The 20788-nt window shown below is 36.7% G+C and overlaps 1 protein-coding gene across 5 annotated transcripts in view; it reads right to left on the bottom strand.

Annotated features, from left to right (window-relative positions):
* Positions 1-20788, bottom strand: part of ANKRD17 (ankyrin repeat domain 17) — a gene marked incomplete at its 5' end in the record, with an annotated part of 174194 nt that overhangs the window by 85588 nt on the left and 67818 nt on the right. For all 5 annotated transcript variants that reach the window (XM_081101267.1, XM_081101268.1, XM_081101270.1 and 2 more), the window contains 5 exons: positions 2334-2567; positions 3732-3879; positions 4099-4246; positions 8663-8819; positions 14686-14839. In XM_081101267.1, coding sequence (XP_080957393.1) covers positions 2334-2567; positions 3732-3879; positions 4099-4246; positions 8663-8819; positions 14686-14839 — 841 coding nt within the window. The remainder of the gene's footprint in view (positions 1-2333; positions 2568-3731; positions 3880-4098; positions 4247-8662; positions 8820-14685; positions 14840-20788) is intronic.

The raw sequence follows: 20788 nt of genomic DNA, 5'->3' as shown, positions 1-20788 counted from the left end.
AACCTGGGACTCTTCAGTCCCCAGGCCGAAGCTCTATACACTGAGCCAAACCGACCAGGGCTATTCAGTTTAGATATAAATATACTATACCCACGCACGCAAACATATTTATGTAGTCTCAAATAAACCATATGTTTCAGTTAAGATAAAGACAACACATAAGTAGTTATAAAGACAAATTTTTGAAATGCCTTCAGATATAATAAATAGAAAAATTAATAATTTCCCCCCAAAATTATTTGGAATGAGCTTCAGTCAATTTTCAATCAACTGGAACTAGAGAGCAGTGGATAGTGGAATCACAGATAAACAGTTTAAACAAAACTAACTTTGGTGAGTGCAGTATCTGCCATCTCTTGTTTTTGCTACCTTTTCTCTGTCATTCTCCCTTCCTAAATACCCACATCAATATTGAGCCTCAGCCTGAGTTCTATCCCATCTCCATCTCCTCCTTGTCAATCTGTGGTCTAAGAGACCTCACCAGAAATAGAGGAAAGGGAGAGGGTTGTTAGATCGTGAAAGTACTAGAGACCTCCACTAGTTCAGTTATATATCCAGCTTCTAATTAAAGCCTGCAAGCCCCAACTACAGGTGCCCCTTTTGAAAAGCAGGGTGGAGCTACAAGCAAAGGAAAGAGGAAGAGTAGCTATATATATATAGCCCATCTCGATGCTCTTCTGGCTAGCTGGGACTTAGTAATAAAACACAACCAGGTTCAAAAAGTATTTGTGAAAATGGCAGTGAGCCACCCAACCCGCCTGCTTAATTTTTCTCCTTCCAGAAGAATGGCCTCTGCCTAATTACCCAGCAGAACTGGGGAACTAATAGATCTCAGCTGTGCTTCCTACTCTCTCTATATCTGAAAATTTGTTACCACCAGATAATCAAAAACGCTTCAGATAGACTATATTTTCACATTTAACTTCTATTTTAGTCATTTATGTATCTAAGCATTATCTTAACCATATTTTAAAGAAAATTATTCCTAAAGAACTCACACAATCTTGGGCACTCTGAAATAGAATGGAACAAAACACCAGGGCCAGGACTAGGGTGAGGCAACAAAGTCCTGAGTACAAAATTTAAGGAGGTATTCACTGGAACATTTGGGTAAGTGAAGATTCAGCCACTGAAAGGTCTCCTTAAACTTTATTTTCGCCTTGCAAGAGCTTTTTCTTGATGCCTTAATGTCAACAATTCATCACTTATTTTATGAAACAAGAATGGCACAGCTGCAGCTATGGAGCATTGAACTGAATGGCTATGCAGACATCAAATTTCATAAAATTTGCTTTTTTAAAGTTCCTTAAGTTTATAGCCATTTATCTGTCATAAAGGTGAAGTTTGAAAAATATCTGCTTCCGTGGGCTGTCTTTTTAGAATGCAGAATCTAGAGCATTTGCTAGCTGAAGACCAAAGCATCTTTTCAAACAATTGTGTTGCTGTCCCAAAAGAGTATTTTTCTGTATTATCAATATTTTCAGGTTTGTTTACATCACTTAAAATATTATGTATCTCCTTTGTACAGCTATATATGGGGAGGCATTCTCAATCTCAACTAGCTCATACTTTTAACTTTACTAAATGATACTCTAAAATTGTTCTTTTGAATTCAAACTCCCTTCATACCACTTTTCATTCTTCTTCTCATATCTTCTCCTTTTTCTTCAGTTTTTCTCTTTTCTTTTTGGTATCATAAGAAATACCGTAAGTACCTTGTTAGGTCATTCTAGCTACTTTTAATCTGTTTTCTTTTAAACTCACAGGCTGAATACTTCTGGTTTCAATAGCATTCTTTTGTTTGAACCAGGAAAGATATTCTAACATGCAACACTAATTAAAAGTGCATATTAAAATTAAATGACTTTCTGATAAAGTAACTGGATCAATAGTCATTTTTAAAAAAAATATATTTCACTGATTTTTTACAGAGAGGAAGGGAGAGGGAGAGAGAGTTAGAAACATCGATGAAAGAGAAACATAGATCAACTTCCTCCTGCACACCCCCTACTGGGGATGTGCCCGCAACCAAGGTACATGGCCTTGACCGGAATCAAACCGGGGACCCCCTTCAGTCCGCAGGCTGGTGCTCTATCCACTGAGCCAAACCAATTAGGGCCCAATAGTCATTCTTTATTGACAATATTGGCAATACTAAGTCTATATTTTTTTAAAAGTTTACTTATTAGACTTTTACCTCAAAAGACTTTAAACAATTAATTACATGCTACACACTATTACGTTTTAATTTTACTTTTAATTTTAATTAAAAAATACAAACTGTCATTTTAAATTTAAAACTTTCTTTTAAAAAAATATTTTATATACTGTACCTTTATAACAAGCTAATGTAAGGGCACTCTCTTTAAATTCATTGGAATGCGTATTAATGCCAGCCCCATTTTCTAGCAGCAATCTGGCTACTTCCACATGTCCAGCACTTCCAGCTTCCATAAGAGGAGTGTGACCATTTTCATTATGGTCCTCAATACTAGCACCGGATTCCAAGAGCACCTTTACAACATCTACATAGCCTCCAGCACAAGCATATGTAAGTGCTGTATTGCCTATTTTAGTGAAGAAAAAAAAAAAGCAAAAAGACATTAACATCAAATACTAAAATAAAACAGAATCTAATTTAGCATAAAAAAAGAAACTGAAATGGGAGATTATAGCCTTAATAAGTTTAGATAATATACTTATATATAACTCTGTTCCTTACTGCATTTTATCTTACTGAAATCAACTTTCTACTCTTTCCATTTAAATTCAGGGTCAAATACATGTGAAAAATCAGATACACTCCACCAGGATTGTAGAGTTATAAAAGAACTGAGCAATTCTGAAACTAACTTTTCAGATGAGAAATAGGTTCTGTTCATTCTAACTTTAATCAGAGAAATGTTTCACAACCTTTATTTTCTGGGATGTAATTATTCATCATATAAAGATACACCTCAAAGCATTCTTTTAATCATACATATTTGTTTTCTCTACAATTTCAAATATCAGTTAACTGATGAAAGTTAAAGAAATTTCAAAAATATTCTCTCTCCCATATTGGGGGGGGGGGGGCAGTGTGTGCAGAGGGAGAAAGAAAAAAAACAACAACAACTTTCTGAGTAAAATAAGGATTTCTAAAATCCCTTCAAACCAGAATCTGTAGATCTTAAAAATTATTTGTATTTAATAGTTTTGAAAATCCTGCATGAAAAAAATGCATGAAATATATTTTCATATGATTTTAGAGCTTTTATACAATTTCATCTATGTCCAAATTTAAAAGGAAATAAAATTAGACTAAAATTATGTCTCTTGTGAGACACAATGTTTTCATATACTCTCTTTTTCTATAGGCCACAATTTAATAAGAGTAGGCAATGAAAAGACCTGCCTTTTATTCAATACTTCCATATCTTCTCTTTCCTTCTCCCCAAAAATAGGAAACCTGGGTTTGCAAGTCAGAGCTCACACCTATCCTTTTTCAAGAAAAAGGATAACCCGACCAATGTTTAATCATAAAGAACCTTAAAAGGCCAAGTAACTGCCCTTATATACAAAATATCACTCAAAATATAGTATGTATACTTTACATCAAGTGCACAGACTTATGCAAACATGCAGTGCTTATAAGAGAATTACAAAAGCATCACTAATAATGACCACTTTCATGTTAACTAATTATTACCAAAGGGTATTAAAATTTAACAAAACTAAAAAATACACATAACCTGTTGAAGACTGTGCATTGACGTCGGCTTTATGAGCTAGCAACAACTTCACAATTTTGACATGTCCTCCATTAGCAGCAGCCATTAAAGGCGTAATGTCACCTTTGATTCCCCTATCTTCCACATTTGCATGCATTGCCAACAAAACCTTATGGGGAAAAAAAGTTTCGAAATTATATTAAAAAATTTGAACATGTTTCACCTATATAATCATACTAAATAGAAGAGCCAATAAACACAAAATATAGCTAACAAAACTACTGGTTGAAACAAGCCTAATGGCTGTCTTTAGTATTTCCCTACTAAGCAGGCCAGATTAAACAAAATAAATTTAAAAACTCATGAGCTTTATTTTGATAATACAAACCTGTGCAAGCTCATAGTATCCAGCAGAACAAGCCAAACAAAGGAGGCTCTCCCCTTCCTCAGTGTGTTCATTTACACTTCGCCCTTCAATGAGTAACTTTCGCACAGCATTTACATCTCCTTCTGAACAGGCTTCTGCCAAACTGCGGCTATTAGGGAAAGAATATTGCAATATCACAATATATTATAAAACACTGTACAGTCTTAGTGTTAGCTAGAATAATTATTTCAATAGGATCTATAGGAAAAAACCTGGAAATAATTCAGTTCATTGAGCTTTTTAATCTCAATATAAGTCAATGAATTCAAATTTTTTTAAAAAATATATTTTATTAGTTTTTTACAGAGAGGAAGGGAGAGGGATAGAGTTAGAAACATCGATGAGAGAGAAACATCGATCAGCTGCCTCCTGCACACCTCCTACTGGGGATGTGCCGGCAACCAAGATACATGTCCTCGACCGGAATCAAACCTGGGACCATTCGGTCCACAGGCCAATGCTCTATCCACTGAGCCAAACCAGTTAGGGCTGAATTCAATTTCTTAACATTATGTTATCTGTTATATAAAAACTAGAGGCCCGGTGCATGAAATTTGTGTGTGTGTGTGTGGGGGGGGGAGTAGAGAATGTTCCCTCAGCCCGACCTGCACCCTCTCGCAATCCGAAACCCCTCGGGGGATGTCCGAATGGCAGTTTAGGCCCGATTGGGATCGAGCCTAAACTGCCAGTTAGAAATCCCTCTCGCAATCTGGGACCGCTGGCTCCTAACCACTAGCCTGCCTGCCTGCCTGCCTGATTGCCCCTAACCACTCTGCCTGTCTGCCTGATCACCTGTAAGTGCTCTCCTGCCTGCCTGATCGCCCCTAACCACTCTGGCTGCCTGCCTGATCACCCCTAACTGCTCGCCTGTCTGCCTGATCACCCCTAACCACCTCTGCCTTGGCCCCCACCAGGGCGGCTTCGTCCGGCTGTCCAGTCTAATAAGCACATTATGCTTTTATTACTATAGATAAAGTCCAATTTACTGTAAGTGTAAAGAAACCAAAATTTTAAGACATAAAACTTTACAGAATATCACATGAATAAAATACAATTTATAATTACACTTCATTTTGTTCAGGAACTGGAATTTATTTATTTTTAATCACCTGAAGACAGACTTAGTGAGAGAAACATTGATGCAAGAGAAAGATCATCTATTAATCTATCAGTTGCCTTCTGTACATGCCCCAACCCCACCTGCAACCCAGGTATGTGCTCTGAGCTCCTTCAGGTTCTTTTGAATGAGAAAGCCAGAGATCTTGTTTAAAGAAAACTAGATCATGTCACTCCTGCTCTAATCTCACAGTATAGGCCAAAATCTATACAAGATCTATCCAGTGGTAGCATCCCACACTCTTCCTTTTTATCTTCTTGTTTCATCACTTACTATACTCATTCTTGCTCTTTCCACTTTAGCCACATTGATTTTCCTGCTTTTTATTTAAAAAAATGCTAATTAAGCTCCTTTTACCAAGACAGCGCCTCTCTCAAACACTGCTCAGTCATTCCCTTGACTATTCCAGATTTTTACTAAAAAGGCCACCTTTTAAGTGAGGTTCTCTGACCATTAAAAATGCACTGTGACCTCCAACGCCAATCACTGCCCTAGTACTTCCCCACTCAATTTTCTCACCCATAATTCTTACCATTCATTGTGTGCCATACTATATATTTTACCTACTTGTTAATTGTATTGTTTCCTTACCAAAGTCGGTCTGAAACAGCAGTTAATAAGTATATCTCTTATTTTCCATTCTATAGGATACTGACTGTTCCTAAACTGTCAGTGTTCTCTATCATCTTTAAACAAGTTTAGAACATATCTTTCCCACAAGACACTTCCTGTATAAAAACATACCCTACCTTTCACTCTTTCAAGTGGTCTCTTATTCTCTGCCCTCATCAGGCACACAACACCCTATACCTTCCCATTTAGACTTTCATTCAATTTCCACATGTGTATGCTAGCTTTAAAACAACCTTATAAGAATTACTCTAGCAACAGTTGAATTTAAGAACTCATGACAAAGGGTATGCTAAATCTGGCACATGATACTGCACTTACCTAAGGTAAAATCTGGAATGTAGCACTCACTGTACTCCACTATATTTCTCAAGCCTTGCTGAATAAATATGACTGTCACAAACATGTTCTATTGCTTTGTTGATAACTTCTAGTATTTTCAATGCCCCAAAAATTCTATGATTTTTTTTCTATCTTATTTCCAGTTTGAATTGACATTAAGGTGTTTTTAATTTTCTCTTCAACGTGTTTTATAATTTTCTCATTTTTCTTTCTTGCCAGTCTCAGCAGGTACCACATTAAAATATATCTAGAGATTGCCCAGCCGGAGTGGCTCAGTGGTTGAGCATGAATCAAGAGGTCACCGGTTCTATTTCTGGTCAGGGCACATGGCCAGGTTGCAGGCTCAATCCCCAGTAAGGGATGTATAGGAGGCAGCTAATCGATGTTTCTATCTCTGCCTTTCTCTTCCTCTCCCTCTGAAAATCAATAAAGTAAAAAATTTTTTAAATATATGGAGATAATATTGTAGGCCAGAAAAACTGAACTGTTAACAAAGGAACAGAATCTGAGAATACCTAAAAAAGAATCAATATATGAGAAGATTGGTAAAATAAATTAATAAGAACACAAAAATCTACATAAATAAAGACAATACAGAATAAATAGAAATAGCAAATTCATACGCTTGGTAATACTATATAACTTCTTTCACATTCTTAAAGTAGATGCCTAAGAAAACTATTATACAGCCCGGTTGGCGTGGCTCAATGGTTGAGCGTTGACCTATGAACCAAGAGGTCAGAGGCTCGATTCCCAGTCAGGGCACATGCCTTGGTTGCAGGCTTGATCCCAGGTAGGGAGCATGCGTGAGGCAACCAATCAGTGATTGTCTGCCTCATCACTGATGTTTCTACCTCTCTCTCCTTCTCCTTTCCTCTCTGAAACCAATAAAAATATATTAAAAAACAAAAACTAAACTATTATCCAAACGCCAATTCTTAAATGCTATTTTTAATTCTCTAAACATATATAAAAAAGAATATTCCTATTTTCTCAATTGTTTAAAGGCAACTGCTAAAATAAATAAAACAGCTTTCTTTTAAAGAAAAAAAAAGAAGCTTCTGAGGAGATAAGGAACAAGTATTAATGATGTTCCCCCAGCCATTTCTTTGTAGTTTACATCCACTTTTTTAAAAAATTGTATTTTATTGATTTTTTACAGAGAAGAAGGGAGAGGGATAGAGAGCCAGAAACATCGATGAGAGAGAAACACGGATCAGCTACCTCCTGCACACCCCCCACTGGGGATGTCCCCGCAACCAAGGCACATGCCTTCGACCGGAATCGAACCTGGGACCCTCCAGTCCACAGGCCGACGCTCTATTCACTGAGCCAAACCGATCAGGGCTTACATCCACTTTCACACTACTATGTACATAATTACTTTCATATATGAGATAATGTGATTTTTATTGCATAGCATCATCAGAAAAATTTTAAAAAGCTAAGTCACAAAATATTTAGTGAATGAGCCCTTACTATCTATACTAGTAAAAGGGTAATATGCTAATTAGACTGAACATCTTCCAGATGACCTTCTGGATGTCCTTCTGGACAAAGCCATGGTGGGGCCGAGGCAGAGGCAGAGGCAGTTAGGGGCAGTCAGGCCGGCAGGAGAGAGCAGTTAGGGGGATCAGACCAACAGGAGAGAGCAGTTAGGGATCAGGCTGACAAGGGGAGCAATTAGGGCAATCAGGCAGGCAGGCAGGTGAGCGATTAGGAGCCAGCGGTCCTGGACTGCGAGATGATTGTCCGACTGCCGGTTTAGGCCCGATCCCACAGTCGGGCCTAAACCAGCACTCAGACATCCCCCAAGGGGTCCAAGATTGGAGAGGGTGCAGGCCAGGCTGAGGGACCCTCTCACACCCTGTGCTTGAATTTCATGCACCGGGCCTCTAGTACTATATAAAAGGAATTGTAGAACATACAAAAATGTATGCTTCAATGTGCTTGAATATAAGTGTTACATTCAAGTAATGGAACTAGATCTATGATATTTTTTGTACATTTATACAACAAACAAATAAAAACCATGCCCTTTAAAACAGAACTATATACATGAACTGGAAAATGGCATGACTAATTAGAAAGCATTTACTTCTTTGTCACCAAAACATTAAAAGAAAAGAAAACCTAAATCAGCAAAATATCTTTTTTAATGTATTAGCTAAGAAGTCAGCTTTGCAGACAGGCAGACACTGGTGACCCAGCTCTGCTACTTGTCACCTATTTAAACTTAAGTTATTCACTTCTCTTAAGCTTTGCATGAGTAAAGTGGGTATAAAAACAAAACCCATGATTAAGACTTTTTGTTAGTATTAACAAGATAACACATGTAAAATGTCTGGTATAGTTCCGGGAACAAAATAAATGTTAATTAATTTATTATTTTTAAGAAAATGTTTTTTATATTGATTAAAATGAAAATGTACTTACTTGTCCGACTGCCCTGCATTTGCTGTGCTTTCAGCTCTCATACGGGTAAGTGCAGCAGCAGCTTCATCCAACGCACAACTAACAGATGATGTCAACCTCCTAAGCACTTCAGGATCTGCAAAGGCTTTACCATCAGCCGTAGATAATTTGCCTATTCCTATATATTATTGTCACACCAAAATGAATGCACCGAAAGAAGAAATAAAGCAAAATTCAAGTTATTTAACTCTATATATGTTATCAAATAACCTACAAATGGTACATTATAAGTATACATTCTCTGCCCTGAATCTTTTGGAAAATCACTCTCTCCAATTCTCTGATAATCTTATTCCTTCCAAGTGATCTGCAACTGCTTAACCCTGTGATTCTCCTGTGCCAGAAATGGGTGTTTGGCTATACTGAGACAATTAAACAACCTATGTTCAAAGGATGTTAAATTGCTAGGATGAGAGTCTTGAATTATTTGGTCACTTTTCGCACCACAAATGAAAAAGACTACCCAAAAATAAGTCAACAAAGAGAAGAAAAGAATAGAGAAATAAGAAAGGAGACAGAGTTCTGATAAAGTTATTTTGACTCATTGACACCAATGGTGCCAGAAGCCAGCACCAAACCTATACTTTTGGTAAATACCCACTGTGATTTAAGAACTAGAGGCCCGATGCACGAAATTCATGCAAGGGGCTTGGCCCTCACAACCGCAGCGGCTTGGCTTTGCCCTCGCAGCCCCGGCTTAGCCCGGAAGGACGTCCAGAAGGTGTTTGGCTGTCTGGTTTAATCAGCATATTACGCTTCTATTGTTGTAGATATTTAGTTGGGCTACTATCACTTGTGACCAAAAATGGCCTAATAAAACATTATGGGCTATAATAAACTATATCTGAATGCCTATTTATTTCAAATTAGGATTGCAACTTATTATACTCAAAATCCTATCTAAATGTACCATATTTTCAAAATTCAGAATAACAAAAAAAACATTTCAAAAGCAGAAATGGTTAATAACCATTTCCACAAAATATAACTTGTTCTTTTCCAGAAATCATTATAAAGAGAGCTTATTTCTAACCTTATTATTCTAACTTAGTAGTGCTTAATCCAGATTGCCTATCAGGGAACAAAGCTTTACCAAAATATAGATGCTGAGCTCTCCTTTATCTAAAGATGAAATTCATTAGGAAGTGGGGCGAGGGCATCTACATACTTTAAAAGCTCTAAGAAAATTCTGGTACACAGGCAGGATTAAGGACCTTTACTCTAATTTTAAGACAAACATCTGATATTATGATGGATATTATAGAACCCCCCATTACTCAATATGTGGTACACGGACTGGAAGCACTGCTATCACTTGGGAGCTTGCTAGAAATGCAGAATCTCAAGCCCTAAGAATTACTGGTACAAGAACAGCATTTTTAAAAAAAAGATCCCCAAGTGGTTTAGATGCACATTATAGTTTAAGAAACACTACTATAGGTTTTAAAACAAACTATTTAACTAAGATATAGACCAGGGGTGGGCAAACTTTTTGACTCGAGGGCCACAATGGGTTCTTAAACTGGACCGGAGGGCCGGAACAAAAGCATGAATGGAGTGTTTGTGTGAACTAATATAAATTCAAAGTAAACATCATTACATAAAAGGGTACGGTCTTTTTTTTTTAGTTTTATTCATTTCAAACGGGCCGGATCCGGCCCGCGGGCCGCAGTTTGCCCACGGCTGATATAGACCAAAAAGACCACTCATCCAGAAATAACAAACATATTTGTGCAGGTTTCTCATAGCAGAAGGGTTTTAGGGTTAGGGTTATGTTATATGGCACAGAAGACTTGAAGACAGGGAGATTATCTTGGCGGGCCTGACCTCATCACACGACCCGTAACAAGATTGGCTGATTAGAATGGAGAAAAGGAAGTATGTCAGAGGTGCAAAGCATGAGAAGTCAAAGATAGAGGATACCTCATGTAATGAAATGTGGGCAACCTAAGGAAGTGAGAACAGCCCCAGCTAATAGTCCATGAGGAAACTGGAACCTAAGTCCTAAAACTCCAAGGAAGTGAATTCTACTATTAACAACAATAAACTTGGAAGCAGACTTTTTCCTACAGCCTAGTCAACTCGGGTGACATCTTAACTTCAGTCCATGAGACCCCCCACTGTGTGCCCTGATGTCTCATCTACAGAAACTAAAAGATAGTAAATGGGTATTGTGTCACATTGCTATGTTTATTATAAATTGTTATGCTGCAATTGGAAATTAGTTATATTACATATATGACATATAATATGTAATAAAACTCATCAGTTGACAACATATTAATGTACACTTTTGAATTTATCTTTTAATGGCATTGCTACTAACTATAAACAAAACACAGGACTCATCAGGCATTTGAAATCTTAAATGTGAAAGATAGCAAAAAAAATTCAAAATAAGATCAAGGACCTCATGGCGCAATGGTAGCGCGTCTGACTCCAAAATAAGATCAAAACCTTAAAATGCCAAAACCTGTAATGCTTTGGAGAAGGAAGAATAAGGAAAAATAGCAGAGTTAGGAGAATATCCTAAATAAGTGTGGCATCAAACTTCTGAATTGCAACGGAAGACAATGAAGCAGTAACTTCAAAAGTTTTTAAAAAGGTGATTTTTAAACTAGCTTTCTATGCCTAGTCGAACTATCAACTATGAAGATAGTGTAAAAGGCATTTTGGACAAGGTCTCAAAAACTTTTCTCAAGATGCCTAAACTGTAATCAATCTCAACATCATTAAAAGAGAAACAACCAAAGTACCTATGTGATACATAACGAAACATAAACACCAGGAATAACTAATCTTGCCAAATGAACAGAAATCTGGTCAAATATCTGGATCTGAATTCTGATTCAGGAAATGACAACACACAATGGTACAACTGGCAAAATCCATAGAGTGAAACAAATGACTCATTTCTTCAAAAATAAGTAGGAGCCCAGCTGGCATGGTTCAGTGGTTGAGCATTGACCTATGAACCAGGAGGTCACAGTTCAATTTCTGGCAAGGGCATATGCCCGCGTTGCAGCTCGATCCCCAGTGGGGGATGTGCAGGAAGCAGCTGATCAATGATTCTCTTCCATCAATGATGTTTCTAGCTCTCTCTCCCTCTCCCTTCCTCTCTGATTTCAATAAAAAAAAAATAAAAATAAAAAGTAGGATAAAAAGCCCTGGATGGTGTTGCTCAATGGTTAGAGTGTTGACCCATGAATAGCAGGTTTAATTCCTGGTCAAGGGGATGTAAATTGGTTGCAGGTTCAATCACCAGCCCTGGTTGGGCAGTGTGCAGGAGGCAACCAATCAATATGTCTCTCTCATATAGATTATCAATGTTTCTCTCTTCCCCTCCTCTCCTCCCTTCCACTCTCCTTAAAAAATTCAATAGAAAAAATATCCTCAGGTGAGGATTAACAAAACAAAAAAGAAGAAGAAGAAGAAGAAAAAAAAGGAACTGTTATGACTAAGACACACAAAAAAATTATTAACATAAAAAATAATTTCTGAACACTGACAGGATATCTGGCAATATTAAGGAATTACTATTATTTTTTCCTTACATATGCAATGGTATTATGGTTTTATTTCCCTCTCTTTTTAAGACATTTTTATTGATTTCAGAGAGGAAGGGAGAAGGAGAGACAGAAACATCAATGATGAGAGTGAATCACTGATCAGTTGCCTCCTGCATGCCCCACACTGGGGATTGAGCCCACAACCCGGGCATGTGCCCTGACAGGGAATTGAACTGTGAACCTCCTGGTTCATAGGTCGATGCTCAACCACTGAACCATACCAGCCGGGCTTATTTCTCTTTTTTAAAGTTCTTAATATAGAAGTACATACTGAATTATTTATATATGAAATAATATGATGCTTAGATTTGCTTTTAAATTAACATGTGGGGTGGGGAATCAGCGAGGTGGTTATGTGTAAAGATGAAACAAAAGTGTCCATACAGTTCAGCAGGTGATTGAGTGTCAACCTATGAACCAGGAGGTCATGATTTGATTCCTGGTCATGCAACATGTCCAGGTTGTGGGCTCAATAACTAGTAGGGGGTGTGCACGAGGCAGCCAATCAATGATTCCCCCTCATCATTGATGTTTCTCTCTTTCCCTTCTTCTCTAAAATCAATAAAAATATATTTTAAAATGTGTCCATACATCGATGGCTGTGGAAGCTGGGTGATGGATATGCCAAGGATTCACTAACCTATTCTTTCTGGGTTTGCATATGAGATTTTTCATTTAAAAAGGGAAGGAGATAAAAGAGGAAGGAGAGAAGTGAGAGAAAGGAAGAGAGGGAGAGGGCAGGCTAGCTTGTTACCTTCTATAAGGAAAATAAAATGGAACTCTACCTCCAAAAGTAACTCCTTTTGGCTGCAATCAACTTTCATGTAGCAACATCTTTGTACTTGATTTTGCCTCTTGGAGCCCCAAAAAACAAACATCCCTCTTGTATTCAACCTGAGTTTTCTCACCTTCAGGAGAAACAATCCCTGTTCCTCTTACGACATGTTTTCAAATTATTTTACAATCCCCATTTCCCTCACACAAACTTCTACAGCAACATCAATTTCTAGCAAATGCTAAATTATATCTCTACTACACTGTAACAAAGAGTTGTCTATACTCAGGGACAGGACCTTTCATGTGCCCTTACTATGTTTTCATCTGTATCTGGCTAAGAATCTTTTAATAATGCATTCTAGAATTTTACCCAGGATAGAAATCAAACTTAACTATGAGTCCTTCAAATATTAGATGCTGTGTTAAAAGATATTTACTCAAGGATTATCAAACAGTAGGTTAGTTTTATTCTATAATTAAGTAGCAGTTTACATGCACTGCATGTACAATATATAGCACAGAGAGGTGCTCAAACCATGAACACAGTACAATTATTTAAATAATCAAGAGTTACTATTCCCTTATAATTAAGACTATATATACACACACACACACATATATATATAGCTAAATCTTTTATTATGTCATGTAATCTCCTATAGGAACAATATAATGATGACCCGCTTTACAAAAATAATAATTCATTTTATAGGGTTTTAAGAGACAGTCTCTGACAAAAAAGTGGGGGGAATTATATACAGTCGATTCTCGTTATTCATGGTATTTATGTTCTGTAGAGTTCCTGGGAACCCTGAATTCATGAATACTGAACTACTGCTTCTGCAGGAAAACGGGACTAGGTTCCTTCAAGCCTCTGATCACAACATTTGCAATAACCAGTCAATATATGTTTGTTTTATGTGTGTTTTTGTTTAAAGACAACCTTATTTAATATATAGTTGATTCATTAACATTAAACTCATGACTAATAGTACTATAACTCATGCATGAAAGAAGCTTATCTAACATGTATTTTTCCTAAGGCACATCACAGCCTGCTCACATTTAGAAACACTAGGCAGCATTTCAGCATTATACTTTGGGGCCATTTTAAACAGTGAAATTACCAACGAAAGGTACACAAATTTGAAAAACGTGGCACTAAGTAGCTTGTGAAAAGGACACTTGTTTACAGTATGAAAGCTGAAACAAGAAGGCAGAACATCACCTTATTCCACCTCAGCGGGGAACATGTGTGTAGGACGACTCAAATTTTTCACCATTCTGTGCATTTCTATGAAAGACTGAGAAAGTGCTGTGAGTACTAATTTCGGGGTACAAATACATTTTATCAAGTAGGCAAATTCACAAATATGGAATTTAGGACTAATGAAAATCGACTGTATAAGAAGTCCCTCTTATAAAAAGGTTGACAACAACCTTATATTTTACTCTGGTAATAAAAATGTTCTGTAATGAAATTTTCCATGTAATTCTCTAAAAAATAATACATTAACCTTTATGAATAATATTATACTAAATATACAAGGTTATACATTGATAATGACAGAAATTTTTTAGATTTATCGTAACTTTAATTAAGTAGACTTATTACGTATGTGGACTTTGCGGGCTTACCTGCAGCTTCTAGTAAAGCTTCCAGTCTAGCTTGTGTTTCTGGATCTACTGTCCTGAGGTCTGCACCATCAGCAGTACCTGACAAGAGCAATTTGGAAGCGGTTTCCAGCATTGGATTTTCCAAGTCATCCTGATCCAAAATGAAAGACTCCACCTAGAAAACAAATACAAACAGAAAGGAAGGAAGGAATGAAAGGAAAAGAGGAAAGTGAGAAGAGAAATAAACAGAAGAAAAAGGAAGAGGAGAGAAAAAAATATTTTAATGTAAATATCAACAATAATAAATTCAATGCAATCCTAAGTAAATTCAATGGGGTTATATAAGCCCACTGTATAACTAAAGGAGAAAATTACATTGGTAAAAGAATTTTAAAATATATTATTACCATGCAATCTAACTTTTTTTTTTTTTTTACAGAAATCGTAGTATTCTTTTCTATTTTAATTTGGTGGGATGAGGGTCGGATAGGAGGAGGTTATAAGGTTACACTGTGAAACCTTTGACTTAGGCAGAGAATCTGTATCAGCTGTTCTTAGATTTTTTGCCATCAGGACTCCTTTACTATACATATAAAGTACTACACATATAAAGTACTACTTCATATAAAGGTTAAATTTATTAACATTTACCATATTAAAAATTAAACTACAATATTAAAAAAAAAAGCCACATTCATTAACATCACCACTAATTTCATCAGAAAAGTTTTTAAGTTCTGGAAAGCTTTTAAGCCCAGGCAAATAAATTTCCAAAATTCTAATTTGTACTTGAAAACTTACTTTTATCATTGACAAAAGAATAACCACCAACCATTTTCCTTAGAGTAACAGACTCACTCCTATTATTTCCAAGAACTTTTGCCAAATATCCCAATTTGATCAGTGTAATGTGTCTGTCAGTTATATTTTTCTAGCAAAAATGGCATTTCATGAAAAAAAAGGAGCTAAAAGGTGTCATTACCTGACACCTAAAATACACACAAGTGCTTTATGTGTATTTCCCATTTTGTCACGCACAATATTAAAAGGATGTATTCAAAAGTGGAGATTTCATAAAATAAATATTTATTGCTTCAAGATTTTGTTGTTGTTGTTGTTGTTAATCCTCACCTGAGGATTTTTTTTTTTTTCATTGGTTTTTAGAGAGAATGGGAGGGGGAGAGAAAGAAACAGATGTGAGAGAGACACATCGAATGGCTGCCTCCTCCACACACACTGACCTGGGGCCTGGGATCCAGCCAGCAACCAAGGTATGTACCCATGACTGGAAATGAACCCATGACCCTTTAACCACTGAGCAAACAGGCTAGGGCTCAAGATTATTCTTAAGGTGAAACTGGCTTTTTGAAAACTGTGAGTACATGGCAGTGAAGAATATAATGATAGTAATACAATTTAAAGAATTAGAAAATAACAAACTCCTAAGACTCAGGGAAAAGTTTGTTTTGACATCCTCTGTCACAGTGCTACTTACAAATAGGTACTACAATATACTTTCTTATCTTATGATAAAACATCACTATTTAACATGATCAGGGAAACTTTATTTCAAAAAATCTAAGGTACTCCTAACACTGCAATAACTAAAAAAATTAATAACCTAGAACACAATTACATTCATGCCTAGTATCTAGATGTCAGAGTAAGAAAGAAAAAAAAAAGCACCTTAAGAAACATACTCTTAACCTTCATAACATCAGAAACTCTGTATTGTTCCATCTTTGAAAGTCATAACTGTAAACAGGCATAACTGCTATATTTAATCAACAAATTTAATACTAAAGGTTAAATTTAGAGGAAATAATGTTTCTCTCTAAATTTCCTAAACAAATGCAGTTTAACATGAGATAACATTTCAGATTTCTAATATTTCAAATACACAGAACACTCTGAAAATAATCTCAGTAAATATTTGAAAAATTTCACAGTATGTTAACCCTAACCAGTCAATACTCTTAAGAGCATTAAGAAAATGAGTTTCTAAAGAAAAAGTTGCTTCACAATGAAATTTTCTGCTAAACAATATTACAACTTTTCAATCCAATGGGAGAAGACAAAGTAAAGGAAATAAACATGGAAAAAGAAACACGAAAACAATCTTTTAAAGTTTTAGAAAACCAAAGTTCTTGAAGAGTATTACATGGTTAATGCCAAATTAAAAGTACAGGTCAGAGGTATTAAAATTGTTCAAAGAAGACACTGCATGCAGAAAGAATAATATGAAAGGCTTTTTACTGAACTAACTAATTTGCATAAGAGAAGAAAATAATGTGTCACTGGTAGACAAATATAAGGATTTACTGTAGGTAAGGTCAGAAAGCTAAAAGTTAAATTATAGGAGGTATTAAATTTCAATCAAAAGTGATTTTCAGACACAAAGTCTCCTATTGCCAGGTTGTACCTTAACTAAGCTTGGTAAAAATTTACCAAGAAGAATGCATGTCAATATCTTCATGAGAGAGACTAAGTACAGAAATACTTTCTAACTGTCCTAAAATTTAGTCCATAACTCTTAGGTTGCTTTCATACTACGTGAAAAATGTGGTAACTTAAAAAACAGTACACTTAAATGACTATTAAATTCTATATATGCAGATTTTTGAAAGGTATGAGGATAAAAAAAAATAGGATTGAATATCTATTACAATCTCCACACTCCCAGTTTAAGATAAATGAAGAAAACTAATTTCTAGGATACTGTTTTAACCTAAAGACCAAAACTACTTCAGCTGCTTCCTGTGAGACCTAAGCAAGTCTCTCAAGTCATCTCTAGATTTTTATTCTGAATAATTTTTCCACAAATTTATCACACATGACTTATGACATATATTTATTGCCTTTCTAACCTTCATGGAAACAGGAACTTGTTTGGTTCACTGATATATATCCAGCAAGTCGAACTATGCCCATCACATTGTGAGGACTCATATAATTCTAGAGTAATAAAAGGTGGTTAGGGGATCCTTCCCTTTCAGATTATGAAAGGCTAAAGTGCATTTGGAGCAGACATAGTTAGTTACAAAAAAATAAATTCAATGATATATTACATATAGACAAATTGTACAATAGGTAGCAGCTAAAGCAAAATGCTATCTTCATTGACTTATTATTCTTAGATTGATTACACTAGCCTCTATACTTAAGTGCATATTGTATCCTTTTGGTTTTAAAAGATTAAAGGTGATGTTTAACTGCAGAGATTGCTTTTGTTTAAAAAATGATTCTTTAACAGTAATACTATTAGATTAACAAAGTAATTAAAATCTTTTTTTTTAACTTTCTTCCTCCCAAAACCAAGGTCTGGATTTGTTTGTGCCATTAATGGTACACTTCTATACTCAAAACACAAAGGCAGACAGAAATATGGAAATGCATGGATATCCATGTGTACTAACAGTAAATATTAATTAGCATTACATTTCAAACTAACTCCTTTTCAAAAGACAAATTATCAATGCCATTATAAAAGAGCAGAACATTTTGTAGTATAATAAACTGGCATTTATTTCAAAGAATAAAGAAATAGCATATTCTGATTGTCTGAACATCATATATACAAATTTCACTCAATTTACCAAAATTCACCACCAATTACATACTATGTGAGAACAGTAAGATAGCCAAAAGAGAATGAAAATGTAATAGTTTTATTATAATCAATGTTTTCCACAAATATAGGCTAGAACGTCAATTCTCAGTGCAAACAGCTAACTATATCAAACAAGATTTTAAAATAGTACTAAATAGATACTAATACAGTGATTACAGAAAAAAAAAATCCTCAATGAGAGTGGTAAAAGAATAATGCTAAAGAGAAACTTAGAATGTATACCAGAGGCCTGGTGCATGCAATTGGTACACTGGGGGGAAAGGAGGGTCCCTCTGCCCGGCCTGCGCCCTCTCATAATCCGGGATCCTTTGTGGGATGTCTGCCTGCAGGCAGTCAGACATCCCTCTTGCAGTCCAGGACCCCTTGTTCCTTACCACCCATCTGCAGCGGAGGTGGGAGAGGTTCCTGCCACAGCCACTGCACTTGCCAGCATGAGCCTGGCTTCTGGCTGAGCTGAGCTCCCCTTGTGGGAGCGCACTGACCACCAGGGGGCAGCTCCTGCACTGAGCATCTGCCCCCTGGTGGCCAGTGCGCGTCATAGTGACCAGTCATTCCACCAGTTGTTCCACTGTTCGGTCTATTTGCATATTAGGGTTTTATTATATAGGACTAGAGGCCTAGTGCATGAAAATTCATGCACTCAGAGGAGTCCCTCAGCCAGGCCTGCACCTTCTCACAGTCTGGGAGCCTTTGGGGGATGTCCACCAACCAGCTTAGGCCCACTCCCTGGGGGATCAGGCATAAGCTGGCAGTCAGACATCCTTCTGGCAGCCCAGGAGCCCTCAGGGAATGTCTGATTTACAGCTTAGGCCCACTCCCCGTGGGGCATCCTTAGTGCTGCTGAGGATGTGGGAGAGGCTCCCGCCACCGCTGCTGCACTCACAGACGTCAGCCCGGCTTGTAACTGAATGGAGCTCACCCTGTGGGCGCACACTGACCACCAGGGGCAGCTCCTGTGTTGTGTGTCTGTCCCCTGGTGGTCAGCGTGCATCATAGCGACCAGTCGTTCCTGGTTATTCCACCTTTAGGGTCAATTTGCATATTACCCTTTTATTATATAGGATGGTAGGTTGCTGAAGGAGTAAGTATAGGCACACTTGTTTTACTGACCTTCACTTAACTGCACTTTGCAGGCACTGCATTTATAAAAATAAATATTTGTGGCAACCCTGTGTCAAGCAAGTCCATCAGCACCATTTTTCCAAAAGCATTTCACCACCCCATGTGTCTCTATATCAAAGTTTGGTAATTCTTGCAATATTTCAAACCTTTCCACTATTATTACATTTATTATGATGATCTGTGATAAGTGACCTTTGATATTACAATTATAATTATTGTGGTATACCACAAACTGCATATAAATGGGAGAACTTATTCAATAAATGTCACATGTGCCCTGGCTGGTGTGGCTTAGTTGCTTGGGCATCATCCCATGCACTGAAAGTTTCCCAGTTTGATTCTGGGTCAAGGTACATGCCCAGGTTTCAGGCTCAATCCCCAGCATGTACAGGAGGCAGCCAATCAATGTTTTGCTTTCATATCAATGTTTCTCTCTCTTTCTCTTCCCCTCTCACTTTCCCTAAAAATCAATAAAAATCTTTTTTTAAAATGTCATGTGTGTTATAAGTCCTCCACCGACAACTGTCCACTCTCTACCTCTCGTTGGGACTCCCTACTCATTGAGACTTGGCCTATTAATAACCCTACAATGGCCTCTAAGTGTTCAACTAAAAAGAGTCACAACAGCTCTCACTGTATATCAAAAGCTAGAAATGTTAAGCTTAGTGAGGAAGGCATGTCAAAAAAAGCCAAGATAGGCCAAAAGCTAGGCCTCTTGTGCCAAAGAGTTAGTCAAGTTATGAATGCAAAGGAAAAGTTCTTGAAGGAAATCAAAACTTCACTGCAGTGAACACACAAATAAAGTGAAATAGCCTTATTGCCAACATGGAGAAAGTTATAGTGGTCTAGATAGATCACACCAGCCATAACATTCCCTTAAGCCAAGCCTAAACCACAACAATGCCTAACTCACTTCAATTCTATGAAGACTGAGAGACATGAGGAAGCTACAAAAGAAGTTTGAAGCTAACACAGGATGGCCCATTAGGTTGAAGGAAAGAACATAAAAATACAAGGTGAACAGTAAGTGTTGATGTAAAAGTTGCAGCAAAAAAAACCACAAAACAATAACAAAAAATAAATAGAAGTTGGAACAAGATATCTAGAATATTTAGCTATTGAAGATTGTTACTGTAAACAACTATTTTCAATGAAGATAAAACAGCCTTATATTGGAAGAAGATGACATCTAAAATTTTCATAGCTAGAAAGAAAATGTCAGTGCTTGACTTCAAAGCTTCAAATGACAAGTTGACTCCCTTGTTAGGAGTTAATGCAGCTGGTTACTTTAAGTAGAAACCAATGCTCATTTACTATTCTAAAAATCCCAAGATTCTTAAGAATTAGGTGAAATCCACTCTGTCTATGTTC

The sequence above is a fragment of the Myotis nattereri genome (assembly GCF_964212035.1).
Source record: "Myotis nattereri genome assembly, chromosome: 1".
Classification (NCBI taxonomy): Eukaryota; Metazoa; Chordata; class Mammalia; order Chiroptera; family Vespertilionidae; genus Myotis; species Myotis nattereri.
The sequence above is the reverse complement of the archived record's forward strand: the minus strand, read 5'-3'. Positions and strand labels throughout refer to the sequence as shown.